The sequence below is a fragment of the Bos taurus genome, chromosome 18, assembly GCF_002263795.3.
Source record: "Bos taurus isolate L1 Dominette 01449 registration number 42190680 breed Hereford chromosome 18, ARS-UCD2.0, whole genome shotgun sequence".
NCBI classification, from domain to species: Eukaryota; Metazoa; Chordata; class Mammalia; order Artiodactyla; family Bovidae; genus Bos; species Bos taurus.
Genome location: NC_037345.1, coordinates 56,216,329 through 56,236,187, shown reverse-complemented (window position 1 = coordinate 56,236,187; position 19,859 = coordinate 56,216,329). Strand labels below are relative to the sequence as shown.

The 19,859-nt window shown below is 59.3% G+C and overlaps 3 protein-coding genes across 9 annotated transcripts in view; 2 read left to right on the top strand and 1 right to left on the bottom strand.

The window, feature by feature from the left end:
* IL4I1 (interleukin 4 induced 1) overlaps nucleotides 1-1,137 on the top strand; it is a 34,221-nt gene extending 33,084 nt beyond the window's left edge. For all 3 annotated transcript variants that reach the window (XM_015458234.3, XM_059877085.1, XM_015458235.3), the window contains one exon: nucleotides 158-1,137. In XM_015458234.3, the coding sequence (XP_015313720.1) occupies nucleotides 158-1,121 (964 nt within the window). In that variant the 3' untranslated portion in view covers nucleotides 1,122-1,137. The remainder of the gene's footprint in view (nucleotides 1-157) is intronic.
* Nucleotides 1,138-1,406: 269 nt separating this feature from the next.
* Nucleotides 1,407-10,613, bottom strand: TBC1D17 (TBC1 domain family member 17). The gene is given in 17 exon segments (NM_001102012.2): nucleotides 1,407-2,169; nucleotides 2,260-2,346; nucleotides 2,834-2,950; nucleotides 3,103-3,200; nucleotides 4,478-4,577; nucleotides 4,660-4,760; nucleotides 4,856-4,972; nucleotides 5,365-5,459; nucleotides 5,881-5,984; nucleotides 6,075-6,203; nucleotides 6,534-6,692; nucleotides 6,786-6,897; nucleotides 7,339-7,546; nucleotides 8,293-8,416; nucleotides 9,743-9,817; nucleotides 10,030-10,128; nucleotides 10,572-10,613. Coding segments are annotated over 17 exon segments (1,959 nt in total). The 5' UTR covers nucleotides 10,593-10,613; the 3' UTR covers nucleotides 1,407-1,956.
* A 368-nt stretch (nucleotides 10,614-10,981) lies between these two features.
* AKT1S1 (AKT1 substrate 1) lies at nucleotides 10,982-19,196 on the top strand. 5 transcript variants are annotated; one of them, XM_005219263.5, is made up of 5 exons: nucleotides 10,982-11,067; nucleotides 15,115-15,500; nucleotides 16,533-16,610; nucleotides 16,706-16,875; nucleotides 18,189-19,196. In XM_005219263.5, exons 2-5 carry the CDS (start codon nucleotides 15,122-15,124, stop codon nucleotides 18,330-18,332), a joined length of 771 nt encoding a protein of 256 aa, XP_005219320.1. In that variant the 5' UTR covers nucleotides 10,982-11,067; nucleotides 15,115-15,121; the 3' UTR covers nucleotides 18,333-19,196.
* Nucleotides 19,197-19,859: the final 663 nt, after the last annotated feature.

The window sequence follows — 19,859 nt, the reverse complement described above, 5'->3', positions numbered from 1 at the left end:
GAGGGGCGTCTGGGACGGGCGAGGGGGGCGGTGGACGAGGAGGCGGGGAATTAGAGGGAACCGGCAGGTGAGACCTGAAACGGGTAGCTCCCCGGGATGGGGGCCGCTGGGGAGGGGCGGGGCCCCAGAGCCCATCACACTCGCGCCCTGCCCGCAGGTACAGCCGCATCGTGGGCGGCTGGGACCTGCTGCCGCGCGCGCTGCTGAGCTCGCTGTCGGGGCCGGTGCTGCTGCACGCGCCCGTCGTGGCGATTAAGCAGGGCACGCACGAGGTGAAAGTGCACATCAAGCCCTCGCGCCGGACCCGGAACCTGAAGTCCATGATGGCCGACGTGGTGCTGCTGACTGTGAGCGGGCCGGCACTGCAGCGCATCGCCTTCACTCCGCCGCTGACGCGCAGGCGGCAGGAGGCGGTGCGCGGGCTGCACTACGTGCCGGCCACCAAGGTGTTCCTGAGCTTCCGCCGGCCCTTCTGGCACGACGAACACATCGAGGGCGGCCACTCGAGCACCGACCGCCCGTCACGGGTGATCTTTTACCCAGCGCCGGGCGACGGCGCGCTGCTGCTCGCCTCGTACACGTGGTCGGACGCGGCGGCCCCGTTCGCCGGCCGGAGCCTGGCTGAATCGCTGCGCTTGGCGCTCGACGACGTGGCGGCGCTGCACGGGCCCATCGCGTACCGACTTTGGGACGGCACCGGTATCATCAAGCGCTGGGCGGAGGACCCGCACAGCCAGGGCGGCTTCGTGGTGCAGCCGCCGACGCTCTTTCAAACCGACAAGGACGAGGGGCGGGAGTTCGATTGGTCGGTGCCCTATGGCCGCATCTACTTCGCCGGGGAGCACACGGCCTACCCGCACGGTTGGGTGGAGACGGCAGTCAAGTCGGCGCTGCGGGCCGCAATCTTGATCAACAGTCGGATCTCCGGCTCTGGCTCTAGCAGCAGCCTGAAGGAGCCCCGGATTGTCAACAAGGTGGGGCATGGGCACCTGACGCCCTCCCACCACCAGCACCACCACCACCACCACAGGTGCCCCTTCGAAAGTGGGCAGGGCACCCACTCTCCAGCCTCACATGCGGTAACCGCCGCGCACTCGACCCTAAAGAAGAGCCAGTATTAAAGTACTTTTGGAATCAGCCGTGTGGTCCCGCCCCTCCCCTCGCTCAACCGTTTGTTTCCCCAGTTCGCAGGAAGGAGAACCTGAAGCCTTCGCGGTAGAAGGCGCTGCGCCTGTCCGGGAGCCCCGGAAGAGGTCCTCCTCCTTCCTGCGCCGTGGGGCTCCGCTTGGGGTAGTAGGAGGTACAGGATGGACACCGCTTTGCGCCACTGGTAAACAGTGGTAATCATAGTGCCCTTCACAGTTGTAAACGACACCGATGCATCCTTGTGCAAGTAAAAGCCCAGCTGACAGTGGATGAAACACGAGTTTATTTTTCTCATAACAAGAAGCTGGTAGGCAGGGCCGAGCGCAGGCCCTGCCATTGAGTTAGGTCCGGGATTACCCCAGTTCATCTACTACGTGGCGGCCGCACACCAGTACCCCATCCTCGCTCCTCCAAAAGCCCCAAACTCAGGCAGGTAAGGGAGCCCTGCCTCCACAACCACCCATCACTCACCCACCCCCAAGGGGCTGCTTCTTACACTTCATCGACCAGATCAGGGTCACAGCAGTCAGACATCGACTCTGCAGAGCGGTCTGGGGAGACCATGAGCTGCCACCACCCGCATCCCCATCCAGGGCCAAGCCAGCGTGGTGGCCTTCCTCCTCCACCCCCTCGAGGCCACCTGGACAGGAAAGTGTCAGTTTCAAGAAATCAGCGGAGAGAAGGGAGGCGTGGGTGGAGGGCCCCGCCCCTCTGCTCCTGCGTCCCCAGACTCCAGCAGGGGCGGGGTCGTGGGGGGGGAGCTGGATAAAGTGTCTAGTCCTGTGGGGCTGCTGTGGTCACCCAGCACGGTTACGACTCGACGCCTTCCTCGTCGTCCTCCTCCTCAGGCAGGATCTCCAGGCTGCTGTCAGGCTGCGTGGCTGTGGCCGTGTCCGCCGGGGGCAGGGGAGCCGGTGGGGCCCGGGTGGGCGACAGCGGCAGTGGGGAGGCAGAGGGTGAGGGGCTTTGGGGCTCTGCGGGCGACGCCAAGCCTAGGACCTCCTGCACGTTGTGGGGTAGCTCCTGCAAGGTTGTGGGGTGGGGGGTAGGAGCGTCAAGTCAGAGGTTTCCTAGAGGTTGGGGGGAGGGTTTGGGGAGGGGTCAGGGACTCACCCCGCAGGCGGTCAGCTGCCGGTAGAGGGCCTCGGCCCGTGTCAGCACGTCCTCCACGCTCAGCTTCATGGTCAGCTCGTTGATGTGCTGCGGGAGGGGTAGGTCAGGCCCGCCTGCCTGCCAGCCAGTACTCAACCACCACCACCCCAGCGCCTGCTCTGTGCCTCTTGCTGGGGACACAGTGGAGGGAAGACACAAGGGGCTGGCCCTCTTAGGGTTCATAGTGGAGCCCGGGGATCAGGACAGGTCATGCTCTCAGGCTGCTTGCCAGGCACAGCATACAAGGAGGGGAAGGGCCCGCCCCACACTAGTGCACTGGGGGAGGGGCAGGTGGCCCACTCCTGCAGGGGCCACATGCTCTCTGAGGGACCCGGCGATAAGACGGGGCAGGAGACGCACAGAGCGCCCCCAGCCGCTGTGCCCACAGCTTAGCTCACCACACTTTCAACAACCCTATTCTGAGGACCCACCACCCAAAAGGACTGTAGCACAGGGGAGGTGCCCACCTCCACAGAGCTCACACCCTGCTGATGTGCCTCCAGGGGAGGGGACTGGGAGGGACCCAGGGTCTCACCTTCAGGATCTCATTGGAGCCGAAGCCGGAAAGCATGAGGGTGTCCCGCTCCATGTCCAGGATGGCGCAGGCCACCAGCAGATGCAGATTGGGGCCGGGGAGCCCTGTCCACAGCACCTGGCGGTGCCCGAGGTGGGGGGGGGGTCACTGGCAAAGCCTCCACCAGCCCCACCCAGGTCGGCCCCATGCCCTGCCCACCTCCCGTCAACGTCCCCGCCCGCCCTCCAGTCTATCTGCCTCAGTTCTCCCCCTCAACCCAGCTGGCGCACCTCCCACAGCCGGAGGACATCCGGGAAGGGGAATTCCCTCTTGAACCAGATGAGCAGCCACCGGAAGCAGAAGCAGAGAGAACCAGAGTCCTGGGAGTCTGGAGCGGGGGACAGTGGCAGGATGGGCAATGCTCTCTATCAACCCCAATCCCGCTCTAATTCACAGGGCACCTGACGTTTGGATTGGGCTCTAAGAAGTCATGCTGGTGGCTAAGAACCCACACCAGTCTCGCAAGTGGATAGAGAGCTCATGGGGGTGGAGAAGGTGGTGGGGGGAGCTGCTCCAGTCAGCAGGAACCCTTCCCATCCTGCCTTCCAGGCTCCAGATGCAAGGAGGCACTCCTGGTCTCCACTCTCATGTGGGAGGGAGGCAGTAAAACCAGTCCACTCAAAGGAAGAATAACAATCTGGTCAACACCCAAAGCTGGTGGGGAGGGGTGTGAGCGACTGGGCCCTGGTGTACACTGCTAGCGAAAACGTAAGCTGGCAGACCTTTCCAGAAAAGCAGTGATGGGAATGCATGTTTCAAAAGATGTAAAAACATGTGCGGATAGAAATCATTTCTTGGAATTTAAAAGCATTACCCACAAATAAAGACTTATCATGGTGAAAAACTATAAACAACCTAAATGTCCAGCAAGTCAGGCTAAATCTACTCTTGTACATCCTTAAACGGAACAGAACACCATATAGTTGATAAAACTGATGGTTTAGAAAACTTCCAAATGACAGAGAGAGGCAGCTAACGTCCTAGTGTCCCTGGAAGTGGTGTGTGCTTTCTAAGCCGTAGTTTTCTCTTTAGTGATGGGAGGCCAGCTACGTCTCCCCTCCCCAGTGTGACCCTAAATTTCGGTGAAGAAATGTCCACCAATCAACTAGCTTATTTATCACCATCTGTGTTCAAAAGAACAGTTCTAGCAACAGCAACTTCAACTTCCTTTCCCTGAATTGCCTGCATTTTTTATACTGAACAAGTAATGCAGACAAATTTTAAAGCCAAAAATGCAGCAGTCCCACCCTCAGGAGCCCAAAGAACCAGTATCCAATCCCTGGCTCAGGGGTGAGTGCAGATAAGAGCTAGATGGAGCTGGGAGTTGTGAGGAACCAGGCCCGGGTCCTTCATCTGAAAAGTATAACTGACGGGACACGGAGGAGCCACCTCACTGGGCAGCGGGGACATGGCGGGCGGGGAGGCGGGCGGGGGGTGCCCACATCTCCATTTATCGAGATTTTGCTCCACACCGCGGTCCTGCTTTTACACATCACTTCTGGGTTCTGGGGGCTTGTTTCTCCTTTGGACCACATCCACACGTCCACACGTTTGGATGTCATCTGTGGCCCCACCATCCCCGGCCCCACCCGCCAAGACACGTACCCAGGAAGTCGCAGAGCGGTGGGTCCAGCACTCTGAGGAGCAGCAGGAGTTGCCCGAGCTGCCGCTTCATGGTCTCCTGACTCTCCTCGAAGTTCCCATGCTGTGGGCAGAGGGCCTCGTGAGGAGTCAGAGCCCCCGGGGCCCGTCAGGGACCTGCCTCCCACCCCTGCCCTGAGCCTCACCACGAGCTCCATGAAGCCGCAGAAACACCAGAAGGCGTCCACCTCATTCTGGGTGACGTAGAGGATCGGGGAGAGAAGGTCACTCATGCCCTGGACGTAGCCTGGGGGGACACGGGGTCAGGGCCCAGCCCAGGCCTGCAGTGCCCCCCGGCCCCCTGGAAGGCCAGCCCCAGCCCCTCCCCGGATTGCAACGCACCGAGATCGAAGTGGTACATGCAGTAGGTTAGGAGGATGTCGTTCAGCAGGCCCAGCCCTGGGTTCTCGGGACCCTCATAGAATTTGTTGGTCCTATCGGTGCGGCTCACGTCCCGCTCTGCGGGGACAGAGGACAAAGTGAAGGTGTGAAAGGAGCGGGGTCCGGTCCCTGCCGGCCGCCAGCACGCCTAGGCAGCTGTGGGCCCTCCAGAGACCGTCTGGGCTGCTCCCACGGGAGGTGCTGCACCTCAACACTCAAGGGCTGGCCACGCCCTCCCAGCCTCAGTCACCAAACCAGCGACAGGTGGGGACACGGCAGCCCAGGGAGATCACATCACTTGCCGAGATCTCTCAGTGAATAGAGATTTGAACCCAGGAAGCCTGGAGCGCCCCCCGCGCCTCGCCTCGCCATCCTGGCCACTCACCCCTGCTTGCGCCCATCTTGCTCCCCCCCTCATCCCTAGACGACCTCGTTTCTGGCCTGGCACCCCCATCCCCGCCGCCACCCACCGATGAGGCTGCGGTATCCGTGTAGCAGGGAGTTCCTCCGCTCCTGCTCGGGGCTCACAGATTTCCACTGCAGCTTCATGCGGAAGTACTCATCCCTGAGGCGGGGAGAGGGGAGCAGTAAGGTAAGCTTAGCCCAGCTCACCGCCGCACTTCCCCTCTGCGGCGTCTCTCGGGACACAGGACACCCTTGTGGGCTTTGCTCACAGTCTGTCAGCCCCAGTGGAGAGAGAGCCCCAGGGGCAGGGACCAGAATACACAGCAGAGGCACAAGATAAGCCAGGAGAGGGGGCCGCACGGTGGGGAGGAAGCCCGCTGCACATCGGTGATATGGCATGGCCCAGGGATGAAAATGGCATCAGACACCGGCCCACTGCCTCCATCCCGCTATGTGTGGGCTGATGTCCCTGATCCCTTTGATCAAGGGATATGCGGTTGATCAGAAACCTCCAGTGGACTCGGGAGGCTGGGGCAGTCGGGCTGAGCCCAGCAGGGCAGGGGCCGTGCCTTCTCACTCACGTTTTCTTGCGCACGTGGGCCTTGTGCTCCTCCATCGAGCCCTCCCAGCTCAGGTACCCCAGGAGGAACTTCCAGGCCTCGCGCCGCAGGCTGGGGCTCAGACCCTGGGGGCAGAGGTGGAAGGCAGCTCAGAGGGGCCTCCCCTTGGCTGCCCGCCGCCCTGCCCCTCCCTGCCCTCCCACCCAGTTCCTCACCCCTGAGAAGATGCGGGCTTTCAGCTCTGGGACCCGCTGCAGGCGGCCCTCGGGACCTACGTGGCTGGCCCACTCCTCTTCTGTGACGGGAGGCGCCCGCTCCACGGCCGGCCGCGGGCCCAGCTCCACCTGGGGGACACGAGGCGAGGCGGGTGAGCCCAGGGCCTAGGCCGCCCAGCAGTCCCCAGCCCTGCCCCCCGGCCCCCTCCAAGGCATCTCAGAGCCTCTCTCAGCTGGACGGACACACAGAACATGCAGGGCTGGAAGCATCTCCTATGTGGCTCAGTGAGAAGCCCCCCACCATTAACCACAGGCGCCAGGCGCAGCGGCCACAAGCGCCTCCCGCACAGCCCGTCAAGCAGCCCGGTGAGGGAGGCGCTGTTAGAATCCGAGCCTAGGGAGACGCAGCCCCGCGCCCACGGTGGCTGCGAGAGCAAAGGCGACCACGCGGATACTCACACAGGAGATGACCTCGAACCCGGGCTCGGGCTCGTCGTCCGGGGCCGGGGGCAGGTCAGGGGAGGTCCCCTCCAGGTGCGGCTGCAGGGCTCCCCGGAAGAAGTTGGTCACACGAGAGAAGCTGCTGAAGGTGGTGGAGTAGGGGTCCTGGAGAAAGCGCTGGGGATGGGGCAGAGGAGTGGTCACAGCCTAGCCGCCAGCACGGTCCGCCCTGCGCTGCCCATGCCCGCCAGCCTGGCCCTGCGGACTCACAGACACCACGTTGGAGCTGTCCTGGTCGAAGAGCTGGAGGTGGTGGAAGGAGCTGGAGAGCGCTGAGGAGTCGTGGGGGAACACGAGGTAGAGGCGGGAGTCCTGCGGGGAGCTGCAGGGGGCAGTGGGGCGTGTGGGCGACCCCAGGCAGCGTCCTGACGGCCCGTGGGGAACCCCCATCCCAGGCCTGAGACCACAACTGCACCCCAGGGGCGGCCCGGGTCCCAGGGCTGGCCAACGAGGCCCTCTCACCGCCTGGCTAGCGTGACCAACTCAGGCACAGGCCACAGAGGGACAGCCCCAGGAAGTGCTGGGGTGTGGCCTAGAGGCGCTTTCTGCCCCCAGGCCCCCCAGAAAGTAATACAAACTGAGGGAAAGGAGACCAACTCTTTCCGTGATCTGGGGCCCGTCCAGCCCGATGCCAAACTACCCTTTATCTCGGGGTTATACGCGCCACGCCCCTTGATTCTCTTTTTCTGCCCTGAAAATCAATCTGGGTTGTATCTCCTTCCCAGCTCCGAGGGGTCAGGCTGTGGCCCGGGACCAGGCTCACCTGGCCAGGAGCAGGTAGCGGCTGAGGACGCGGAGCAGGGCGCGGGTGCCCCCACGGTGGAAGTGCAGGGCGGGCAGGGAGCCGCCAGCCTGCGTGACCAGCACCAGGTAGGCCCAGCTGAGGCCCGGCTTGGAACGGCGGATGGACCTGAGCTCCCCCAGACTCACCGAGAAGGCCCAGGAGCCCCGGGGGGAGCTGGGCTCCGCACCTGGAGGGGACAGGTAGCGGGAGGGGCTCAGACATCTCCTGAGAGGCCTCCCCACTCCAGCCCCGACCCCAGTCAACCCAGGCCCTCCAGGAAAGGACTGAGGAAAACAAGGGGAGCCCGGGGGAGACACGTGCCTGTTCTAAAATCTCCCTGGGCTCCCCTCAACCCCTCAGGTCTGTCCCCTGCGCCCCGTGTCTCACCTCCCACCCTCTCTTCTCTCCGGATCCCACACTCCAGCCACAGCAAAAGGCTGCGGTTTCCCAGCACCCCACACCTCTGGCCTTGCCACGGCTGCCCTGTCTGTGGGGAGAGAAATCACTCACACGTCCCCCAGAGCCCGTCTCTTGCAACATCTCTTTCTGGAAGGCTTTTCCATTCCCTGGGGGTTAGATACCTCCTCTGGTGCCCCCAGCCCCCCGTGTGACTCCAGGATGGCCTGAATTACCCTGTCACCCTGCGACTATTACCCCACAGCCTGGAAGACTCCAGGGGCAGGACTTACATGGGAGTGCCCACAGTCAATCAGGGAGCCTGGGGTAGGGGTGGACCAGGATGCATACCCCAGAGACACTGGCCATGGGCTGGCGACCACCCTGAACCCCCACCCACTCTCGGGGACTGGAGGCCAGTGTGGGTGGCCATCTTGACTGAGGGCAGCAAAGCCCATGGAGCCATGACCACTGAGGGCAAGTCATGTGTCTCCACCTGCCCACCCACCCCCAAGCCCGGGCACCAGGTTAGTCTACCTCTCTTGGGCTCTGAGTGGCGGGGCCGTGGCCGCACGGTGCTGATGACAGCCCAGTCGGGTTCATAGCCAGGGTCAAAGGTCGGTTCCTCCTCAGAGGTGCAGGAGTCACCCCCACTGGTGTCCTTGGGGGAAGACAGGAAAAGAGACTGAGGGACCGTGGATTTGGAGATTCCAGATCTGAGCCTCGAGGCCACCCTGGGAGGTAGCCCCACTGAACCAAAAGAAACTGAGGCAGAAAGAGGGCACCGCACTTGCCCTCAGGGTCACCCAGCTCAGGAAATTCCTGATAAAAAGGCAGCGACAGGAGTGAGCGTCCTGTTCAGGCAGGCCTCTGGGTGCCATGAGGGAAGAGCGGCACAGACAGCTGCCACAAGCTGCCAAACCAGCCCCTGGGTAGTTTCTGCCCTCCGTTTTGTGACCTCAAGAATTTTATACTTTTGCCAACATTTACACAAAACAGTGATAATTAGTAGCACTACGTGTCAAATGTTTGCAGCTGTCCATCTCGCAGGCATACATCAGGATGGATGATAGCTCACTGAACTCTACCGGCTGAGTGGAGACAGGCACCTAGTTCTGGCCAAAGGGCTGGATATATCACTTCCAAGATGGACCATTTAACTGCCAGGGCAAGACTTCTAGAGACTTCCTTCTACCACTAGGAGTGGAGACCTTTAGGATGGTGGCTGCTCTGGCAGCATGTTTCCTCGAGTAATCATGATGAGTAGAGCACTTCTGCCCACCTGAGATACACACGTAAAGTGAACAAAAACAGTGAAAAAGGCTGGAGCTCCAGCAGCCCTTTTGGGCCACAAGGATATGTTGAGGAGAGATGCCGTGTGCCGAGGATTACGAAGCAAAGCCGGGAGGAAGCTGAGTCACTGACACCATATAAACCTATACTGCTGCCTTCTGGGCTTGGTACAAAAAGAGAAATGAACTGCTGTCTTACTTAGGCCACTGGCATTCCTGTTTCATTTACAAACACCCAAATGCAACTCCTAACCAATATAGAAGACTTCTGGGAAATCTCTTGCTTTTCCTGATGAGAAGGATAGATGTGACTGGTACCCTACTGGCCCCCTTTTCCCTTTTTATATGCTCCTTCAAGCCCATATGGGCTGACAGCCCCTGGAACCTGAATCCACAGACTGAGTTGTCCTCTTGCACCCTGGCAGGGCTGTCCCAACAAGCAAAGGGGGTGAGGTAGCAGGCGCTGTCTCCACGGCCACAAGTCGCATGGTGTCTGCTTTCTTTCCGTGAATGGGCTTCTTCAGCCTCATTTCACAGAGAAGAGGAAACCAGGGGGGCAGAGAGAACTTAAGTCCCAACTAGGCTCATACATGCCCCAATGGTAGGTCTGGAATTCTACTCAAGTCCTTCAAATGCTTTCGACTGCTCCGACCTAGAAAAAAGCAAGCAGAGAAGGGGAAGCCAAGGAAGCCTACCTTCTTGGAGAAGAAGATTTGGGAGGAATCGCCAGCCTCCTCTATAGGAGCCCAGTGCAGGAGGACATCATTGTCCTGTGGGAAGGAAAGAGGGATTGGAAAGGCTACCCTCCAAACTCCCCAAAGCCTATTTCCAAACTTCTTCCCAGTTCTGAACTCTCAGCCTTAGAAAGCAAAGCCACCTCTCCTTCCTAAGATCCCATCGCTGACTTCCACACTGTACTCCTACAGGTGCCGCCCTCCATCCCGCTCTGGGCCTGCCCAAGCCCTGCTCTCTCCGGGCCCACCTTCTCCACAACACGGATGACGCCGGCGATGAGGGAGTCCGGGTCTTGGTGCTTCTTGGCACTGGTGTGCAGGTACACGCCTCCTTTCTCAAACACCACCTGGGAGCAGGTACCATTAAGGGGCGGGCCCAAGGGGCGGGGCCCCAAAGAGAGCCAATGGGAACAGACTCAGGGGAGGGGCTATTCACCAGGGGGCGGGGCCCCGAGGTACCTTTACCTAGGGGATGGGGGTCGGCGAGGTGAAGCCTGAATACCGACCACGCTTCTCTGGGACACTGGAAGACGGGGAAGGACTAAAGTGCATTCCAAAGAGGGCGGGGCCCAGAAGAGCGCCTCAGCAGCCCAAGGGGCAGAGCTAAACGATATGAGTCTCCCTAGGAAGTGGAAGGAAGGGGTGACAGCGCGTTTATTAAGGGAATGGTGTGCTTGTTAAGGATGTGCCGGGCTCCCAGAATCCCTGCAAGGCCTGAGAAAGAAGCAGGTCACCGGAGAGGGAAGTTTCGCATTGACAAAAAGAGAAAGAATGCGTCTCTGGTACTTACCCTGTAACCGGCTCCCTCCATAGCCGCGGCCGAAGCCCCACTGCCCCGGCCCTCTCCTTTTCCGGGTCAGCGTGCTGTCACATCCGGATTGGACACTCCCTGCAAGCCCAGACAGTGGTAGCGTCCCTATCTGTTCTAGAGCAGGAGTGGGTGTAACCATTTCCCAGAATGGGGTGATTGAGTTTGAACCACGAGGTTTTGAGTCACATGCTACAGACGCTAGAGGCGGAGCGGCCAGTGTGCAGGCGCAGTACTACATTCCTAACCACGAAGTAAACAAGGAGGCGGGTCCAGGAGCTCCACCCCCTCGATCAAGCTGGCTCCGAGAGGCCTAGTCCTTTCTCCATATTGCATGCTGGCATCGAAGCCAAAAGGGTGCCATTTTGCTCGAGGGCAAGGCCAAGGCCGGCGACCTGAGGCCATGTTAATGCGGGGCAGTCCCATCTCTCTGCGGGGCGCGAAAGCAGGGTCCTGGAAGAACAGGATAAAAGAAAAGGTGAGAGGAGCTGTGCATCACAACAGGCCCTGAAGGACTCGTGTTAAAGGGATGAAACCGTCGGTTTCCCCGGGAACGGAGCAATCCCGGATAAATTCCTAAGTCACCGTCGAAAGCGGCCTGAGCCGCCATATTGAAACTGGGCAAACTGAAGCAAGAGAGGCTGCCATGTTGGCTCTTTGCCAGTCTTGGTGCTGAAGGGGGATAGGCTTGGAGAGCCTATGTTTATGTTATGGACAAACGATGTCTGGCTGGTTGCCATGTCATTAATGGACATTGCTTGCCACTAGTTCTGTGGAAGAGGTTATTAGTGTGAGGGACGTCAGCTCGCTTGAGTTAGTATACTGTAGTCCTGAGTGTGCATGTAGCATTTTCCCTATATTTTGGGGGGACAAATCGAAATGTGGGTTTGTGTCTGGGAAAGTTGAAGCCTTTCTTTCACCATCTTTCTTATGGACACTGCCGTCGCCAATGCCCCACTGGGATCCGGCGAAACACCCGTGCCGCCATGTTGGTCTCCGGAGTCTGGTGTTAGGGAGGCGGGGTGTGCAACGTGGAGGCGGGGCAAAGACGCGGAAGTGACGTAAGATACCGCCATGTCTTTTGAGGGCGGCGACGGTGCCGGGCCGGCCATGCTGGCTACGGGCACGTGAGTGGAGGCGGCGTTGTGAACCGCGGTGTGGGGAGGATTTGGCCGTCCGGAGGAGAGGGGCGCTGGGTGGGCGAGCCGCTCGTGGGAAGGGTATAGCCTGCGTTGATCAGAGGGCAGAGATCGCCCAGTGACCTCACGCTGAGCGCTGGAAAGGTGTCGGCCGCGGGAACCGTTGTGTCTGACCCTAGGCAAAGCTTGGACAGCTTTATCCTCTGTCTCCAGACCCACTAGGATTCTTGACTTAGGCGTGGACCATGTCCACAGGGTCGGGGGGTTACTCGGTGAGGCCGCGGGGCGCCCCTCACCCGTCCAAAGGCGGGACTTCCGGTCCTGGCCCCTACCTGGGCGGGATTTCCTGTGTGCTTCCTAGAGAAGTGGGTCTTTACCTGAGCCCCCGGACCAAGTAGCGAGTTCTGTGAGCGGTAGAGAAAGACCCCGGACATTCACCTGCCCCAGGCCACAGGGTGCATCCCCGAGTTCCTCCCACCTTGGGCCGGGGAAGGGGTTTACTTCCAGTTTGACAGGTGATTGGGGGGGACTTCGCTGGCATGCTAGCATCCCTCATTCCTTGGGGGACTTTTCCTCTTTCCTCATCTCTTCCTGGAGTCGCTTTCCTCACCTCACCCCCCACCTCATCCTAAAAAGCCAGTCGCCTTACCTGTCCCTTCCTCCTATGGGGGACAGGTCTCACCTCCCTCTTTCCCTAATCTTCAGTTCAGTCGCTCAGTCGTGTCCGACTCTTCCCTAATCTTAAATACCTCTATTTGGAGGGAGAGGGGGTCTTCCATCTATCAGCTCCATGGAAGATAACAGGACTTCCTCTGGAACCTGAACGGCTGGGAGACTCTCCTGGGGTGGGGGGCGATACTTGGCTTGGCTACTCTCCTTTTAGGTAACCAATGCCAGAGACGCCCGCCCCAGCCAAGATCCCCAAGCCTTGGCAGAGGGGCCTACGTAAGTCACTCTCCTCCTCTTTGAGCTATGTGTGGAGCTCTTGTGACCCGCTCACTCCCACTTGACTCTTTCCAGGTATTCCCAGGCTCTTGGAGTTTGATCTGCTCTCAGATCTTCTCTAGGAGAGGAGCCATACCTTGATGTCCCAAGGAAGAGCCCCCTGGCCTGGCATTACCAGGCTGTGCGACCTTGGGCCACTCACTTTCCTGCCCTGAGCCTCAGTTTTCTCCATCAACTGGGACCCAAGGAGTGGCTGTGAGACCCTGGGTACCTCCCAGTTTGGTTGGGCTTTGGAGTCCGTCAAGCAGACCACAGTTTCACTTCACTTCTGCCCTTTCTAGCTGTGCGCCTCTGGTCAGTGCCTTAAGTTTCTGAGCCTCACTTTTCCCTTCTGGACTATGAAGTCATAAATCTTTCCTCATAAGATAGGCAGGGTGGCATTTAGGATTAAGAACAGGTTCTGGATCCAGGATGACCAATCCAGGTCCCAGCCGTCCATCTCGGTCAAGACATTGACCCCAGTCAAGACATTGAGTCTCCCCGGGCCTCAGTTTGCAGCTGTAAAGTGGGATGATCGTAGCTCCACCCTCACAGGGTGGTGAGAGGGTGGGATGAGACTGGATGACACGCTCAGGTTCCTGCCTGGCCCGTGGGAGGGGCGGTATCAACTTGCTTCAGGGTCTGTCCGGACTGGCAGTGCTTGTGCTCTGACTGCATGTGGCTTCCGGCAAGGGCTTTGTACTCCGTGAGCTTTGACTGTCTGGTTTGTGAGGTAACAGCTCCCACCTTTGTAGGTCAGGTAGCAGGGATCATGACCAGTGCAGAGTCCCTGCACAGAGCAAGTGCTCAGCAAACTCTGGCCTCTCTGATCATCAGTCCCAAAGAGGATGCGAATTGAAATCTAACTTCTCCGACCCGGGAGGGCTAGATCACAGTCCTGCTTGAATGCCTCTTTGGGGAGGCTCCTCAGCTGTCTAGCTCAACCACTGGTTTACAGGGAGAGGATACTGAGGCACAGAGAAGGCCTCTCAGTGGTCCGAGGTCACACAGCAGTCAGGGCGGGAAGTCAGGCTCCTGGTCCCTTGTTCTTCTCCGCTTGTAAGAAGATGCATCCAAGCAGGTCATCTACTTAGGGCAAACCTGTCCTGGGGACACAGATCCCTGACCTCGGGTGGCTTATAGTCTGATGGAGGAGGCAGCCAGAGGTACAGCTATCACAAGCTTGTGTGACAAGAGCTGTAATGGAGGTAGCCGAGGGCATTTTGGGTCGAGGGGAGGCATCTGATCCATCTTGAGGGATCAGGGGAGACTATCAGAGGACCTGCTGGAAGTGCAAGGACGTTGTGGGCAGAGCCCAGGTGCAGAAAGCAGCCAGCATCCCATTTTCTGCTCAACTCCAGCTTGCTGAGACCTGCCGTGTGTCAGGCAAGGCTGGTGTCTCAGGTGAATCTGACAGGCCTGGCCTCGAGGGCCTCCTACACTGGTGGGGAAATGGATGTGGATCCATCCACGTAGGGCTCCCAGAGGGATCTGGGCTAGAATGGGGATCATTCAGACATTGCAGGAGCCTGTGGATGGGGAGGGGCCCCCCTGAGATAGGGGTGGGTGCAGAAGTGACAAGTACAGAGGACAAGTGGTCCAGGCTGGGGGTCGGGTGGGGGGTTCACCTGGACTGAAGGCCTTGGGCTTCAGGAGTCTGGAAGTATGTGAGGCCGGGGCGGGCCTTCTGGTACTGGGCTGAGGGACTATGACCTTGTCCATGGGATGCTGGAGCAGGTCAGCTCCGGGGGTAAAAGGACCCTCTGCCCCCAGCCCGGGGCCTGGGTGCTACTGGACTGGAGGCTGGGGCCATGGTGCAGGGCAGCACAGTCCATCAGAAATATGATCTGAGCCATGTGTATAACTTCACATTTCCTATGAGCCACATTAAAAAAGTAGAAAGAAAACAGATGAGATTGACTTTTACCCTCTTATTTTATTTAGCCAGCATAAATAAACGTCATCATTTCAACATTTAATCAACTTCAGATTGCTCATGAGATATTTTCATCCTACCTTTTTGTGCTAAGTAAGCCTTGACAGTCCGGTGTGGATTTCACCCTCTTGGCACGTCTCATTTTGGATCAGTTACATCTCAAGTGCTCCCCAGTCACGTGTGGCTGATGGCTTCTATGCTGGACAGGGCAGGGCTAAGAGGAGAGTCGGGGGCTGAGGGGACAGGGTGAGGATGGGCCGGGGGCCCAGGACAGGGCCTGGAGGTCTGGATGAAGAGGAGTCCTGCAGAAACAGAGGGCGGGGTCAGGTTGGGGGAGGGGAGTGGGAGCTGGGATCAGGTGGCGAGCAGGGCTGGGTGTGTAGTCCAGGGCCTGGTGGACACGTGGGGCTGGGTGGACAGTGAAGTCTGCTGGGCCTCAGCCTCCTCTGTCCTGCTCTGCCCCCAGGGCGCGGATGGCGTCGGGGCGGCCCGAGGAGCTGTGGGAGGCCGTGGTGGGGGCCGCCGAGCGCTTCCGGGCCCGGACGGGCACGGAGCTGGTGCTGCTGACAGCCGCGCCACCCCCGCCACCCCGCCCTGGCCCCTGCGCCTACGCGGCCCATGGCCGAGGGGCCCTGGCCGAGGCCGCCCGCCGCTGCCTCCATGACATCGCCCTGGCCCACCGGGCGGCTGCCGCGGCCCGGCCCCCTGTGCCCCCACCAGCACCTCAGCCGCCCAGCCCCGCGCGAAGCCCACCCCGGCCTGCACTTGCCAGGGAGGAAGACGAGGAGGACGAGGACGAACCCACAGAGACGGAGACCTCTGGGGAGCGACTGGGCGTCAGCGATAATGGAGGTGAGGCGGCAGGGGCCGGGGTGGCTCTTGGTCAGTCGCCTCCTCAGTGGACTTTCCCAGAGGGGTGCAGCTTGCTTGTCCTGTGGGCTGGCCTGTAACTCACTCTGTGACCTTGAGCAAGTCATTTCTCCTCCCTGAGCCTGGGTTTCCTTTCATCATTCCCTGGGACCAGCTCTGCTGGGAGGTGCTGGGTACAGAGAAAGTCAACTCAGGGCCTTTTCTCTAGGTACTGCAGGTCTGGCCAAGGAATTAAGAGTCCTGGCATGAAGCAGTGCCCTGTGGAGGGCGTGGGGCGGGTGGGGAGGGAACCTTCTGAGCTGGGAGCGTGAGTAGGACAGGACTTGTTTGCAAACTTGGGGTGCCTAATGCCAGTGAGAGCAGAGACAGGAGTTAAAGAGGGTCAGGGGCACAAGCAACGATGGAGGGTGCAACTGGCTGCAGTGGGGGAAACAAGAGCTTGGATGCTTTCTAGAGACTGGACTGTAACATTAGGGTTTTGAAGAGTGAGTAGGAGTTCTCCAGCGGCGGGTGGATGGAGGGCTTAACTAAGTAGTTGCTCGCTTGTTACTGTTATTACCAACAGCTGACTTTCTCAGTGTTGCTGGACAAACCCATGGGGTTAAGGGCTCAGACTGTGAAGCCAGGTGACGTAGGTTCAGATCCTTATTAGAGGTGAGACTAAGGGCAAGTAAGTTCATCTGTGTGCACCATCGGGTGCTGGTTGTCAAACAGGGATCATAATCATCTCATCTCCCTCTCAGCCTGTATTTTGAGTCAGTTCATCCCAAATGAACCTTACAGATTTTGTGTTCATCCAACCAGTTGTTTTCACCCAGGGAGATACCAGATAGACAGAAGCTAGATTTATTTCTGCCGAAGGCCAGCCAGATAACCAGGGGAAAGGTGTGCGAGGCCCGAGGCTTGCAAGGGCCTGGCCAGTGCAGGGGATGGGAGGCGTTGGCAGTGGCCGCAGTCCAGAGCACTCAGAGCGCAGCAGGCACCAAGTGGCCGGGCCTCTGACACCACCCACAGGACTCTTTGTGATGGACGAGGACACCACGCTGCAGGACCTACCCCCCTTCTGTGAGTCAGACCCCGAGAGCACGGACGGTGAGTGTTGCAGGCTGTCCCCATCACCAGAGTGGGGGGTGAGGGGAGCTGGGATCAAGGCGGGGACAGAGCCTGGAGTCCACACTCTCTCCCAGATGGCAGCCTGAGCGAGGAGACTCCTGCTGGCCCCCCAGCTTACTCGGTGCCCCCGGCCTCAGCCCTGCCCACACAGCAGTACGCCAAGTCCCTGCCTGTGTCCGTGCCCGTCTGGGCCTTCAAGGAGAAGAGGACAGAAGCTCGGTCGTCCGATGAGGAGAACGGGCCGGTGAGGGGCAAGTGGGGGAGGCGGGGAGGAGGGTGTGGGGAAGGGCTCAGAGGTGTCTCCTCCAGGAAGCCCTCAGACATGGATGCCACGTTTCCCAGATTTGATCTGCCCCTCCTCACAAGGCTAGTTCTCGGGCGAGAGCCCTGCAGCTTTTAACTGCATCGTAGCCTTGTAGAGAGAGAGCGGCCTCTCCTTCCCCAAAACAGCTCTGTTAGTAGAATACCTGATCTGGACAGGGCGCACGTGTTTGGTGTCCCCTCCAGATGGGGAAACTGAGGCTCAGCGGGGTCAGATTGCTTTCCGGCCCCCACCCCTCATATTCCTGGCCCCTCCTGGAGTCTGTGCTACCTCTCTTGTCCTCCATTCCTCCCACACCATCCTACATGGATTCCTGGGCTGGCCTGGGTGGGTCCTCATCGCCCACCACTAAAGCTCGGAAGCAGAAGGAAAGCCGATGCACTGAGAGTACACATGACTTGCTGAGACTCAGCTGGGATTAGAACCCTTTTGGAAAACAGCTCTGGAGGGAGGTGGCCTTGGGTCCTGTGGTTCCCCCTCCCTATGACACTCAGTGTCCTCCTTTACAGACTGGCAGGGTTCACTAGCTGCTGCCGTCCTTGTTTGTTGGTGGAAACATAATTAACCGAACCTCTGAGGTCCTGGGCTGGCCTCCAAGAGGGCCTGAGTCCGGCTTCTGTCTGTGGCCTCTCTCACTCCGCTGGGTGTCAGGGCCCGAAGGAAGGTAGCACTGGGTGCTGGGGCTGCAGGTAGAATGAGGACCCCTCCCTGGTGGAGACTGACAGGGAGAGGGCTCCTTTCTCTACAGCCCTGGTGACTTGGTCGTTCAGCTTTCTTTAGCAATCACTATGGTGATTAGCCCACACCCTACTATCTGCCCCATTTTTCAGAGGGGAGACAGGAACCTAAAGAGATAAAATCCCTATTGACAGCTAGTGGCTGGCAGAAGCCTGATTAGAACATGACTGAGTCCCAAACCTGGTCCTCAGACATGAGACTCTGGGTGCACACAGCCTTGATGGTCAGCACCCAGGCAGCACTTCCACTCTGGAAGGACGGCGGTGAGACAGGCTGCAGTGCGTGCACAAAGGACCAGGCTGAGAATGCGGGGAGGAGAGGGGCAGGAAGGCTTCCTGGAGGACGTGGTGCCTTGAGTTGGGTAGCAGAACCCTAAATGGAGCAGGACAGGATGAACGGCCTGCCAGGCCGTAGGCGTCGCAGGGGCAAAGTGCTAGGAGAGGACCTGGAGCCCTGGGGTGCAGGCTCTGACCCCGTCCGTGTCGCCGGTCCCGCAGCCCTCTTCGCCGGACCTGGACCGTATCGCGGCGAGCATGCGCGCACTGGTGCTGCGGGAGGCCGAGGACACTCAGGTCTTCGGGGACCTGCCGCGGCCACGGCTCAACACCAGCGACTTCCAGAAGCTGAAGCGGAAATACTGAGGCCCAAGGAGCTTCCCGGCCCGGCGTCCGTCCCACCCTTACACTACACCCCTGCCCCGCCCCCGGGGCCAGCCAATCCGAGTCAGATCCGGGACCGGCCTCCCACCCCCGGGCCACCAGGATTGACCAGTTCCTGCAGATTCCCGCCACCCTTCCAGCCCACGATAACTCCCGCGCCGCCGAACGGGGCCTATCCAGTTTCCGGATTGGGTCTGTCTGCTCTCTGCCCAGCAACAGACTTTTTTCTAGTAAGGAATTGGCTCGCTCCGCGACCGGGGCGTGGCTAATTCGCAAGGCTTTGGCTCCATTCCCGAAAGTCAAGCTCCAGGATTGGGGGTAATGGTCCTCCCCTTCAGCATAGCGAATGGACAGCTCCTTCATTTGATTGACTTGAACACTGTAAAGGGCTTGACCAATCTCCCGAGAGGCTGAGTTCCCCCATTTGATTGGCTCTAGCCTCCTGGGGGCGTAGCCAACTCCTCCTGTGCCCAGGATTGGCCTGTGGCGTTAAATTTACGTTCTTTACACTACTGGGGCTGGGGTTGGTTTTCGCCGAAGTCCTGACAATTGTCCCTCTGGCACCCTCAGGGATGGCCTGACCCGGTTCTTGCGTCTGACACCCTCTCATTGGTTACATCCCACAACTGCCTGCCAATCAAACCCGTCCTTGCATCCAGGACGTTACCAGCTCCCGCCCCTCTCCCCCCACCCCCACAGGTGCCTTAAAGGGCCCTCGTCCACCCAAGGTGGGGGGCAGGGGGCCTCACTCTCCGGCCCTGGTGTTGGGGGGAGAGAGTCGGGGGTGGGGATCGGGAGTTGGGAGGGGCGCTCTGAGATTAAAGAGTTTTACCTCTGACAAATGAATATGAAGTGTGTTCTGGGTATTCATTCAACATTTTTCGAAGCCAAATGAGCAGGTCTCATTGCTTCTCAATGTAAAGTTGGGAATTGGGACTCGTCCCGATTTCACAGATAAGAAAAGGTAGATACACAGGGTGGAAGAAAGGATTCCATTCCTGTGTGATCGTGGAATCCCAATCTTCAGGGCTGTAAATTTCGGAATAAGCGTAGTTTTGAGTCGGTCTCCTGAGCCCACATGCTGCTGCTGCTAAGTCGCTTCAGTCGTGTCCGACCCCGTGCGACCCCCATAAACGGCAGCCCACCAGGCTCCTCCATCCATGGGATTTTCCAGGCAAGAGTACTGGAGTGGGGTGCCATTGCCTTCTCCGCTGAGCCCACATAGTGCCCAGGAACCCCCAGCTGAGGCCGGGAGGTTTCGGACTAATGTAAGACAGCTGGAGGTAAAAGAACAAACGGCTCTGGTCTGAGGATGCAAACGCGGAATCCCCGTCTCCCATCAGATCACCACCGATGGAATGCTAACGACAAGACTTCAACAGGGTAAACTATTACCTAGACAACTTTACAAATTATTTACATGTACTAACTCTATCTTTTACAACTCTAACTTTACAAATTATTTACATGTACTAACTCTATCTTTCCTTCCACAAAGTGGAAACGATT

Coding starts and splice junctions, on each gene's coding strand:
- AKT1S1 (XM_005219263.5), top strand. CDS start 15,122: ATGGCGTCGGGGCGGCCCGAGGAGCTGTGGGAGGCCGTGGTGGGGGCC. Junction 15,501..16,532: donor GGGCGTCAGCGATAATGGAG/GTGAGGCGGCAG, acceptor CACCACCCACAG/GACTCTTTGTGATGGACGAG. Junction 16,611..16,705: donor AGACCCCGAGAGCACGGACG/GTGAGTGTTGCA, acceptor ACTCTCTCCCAG/ATGGCAGCCTGAGCGAGGAG.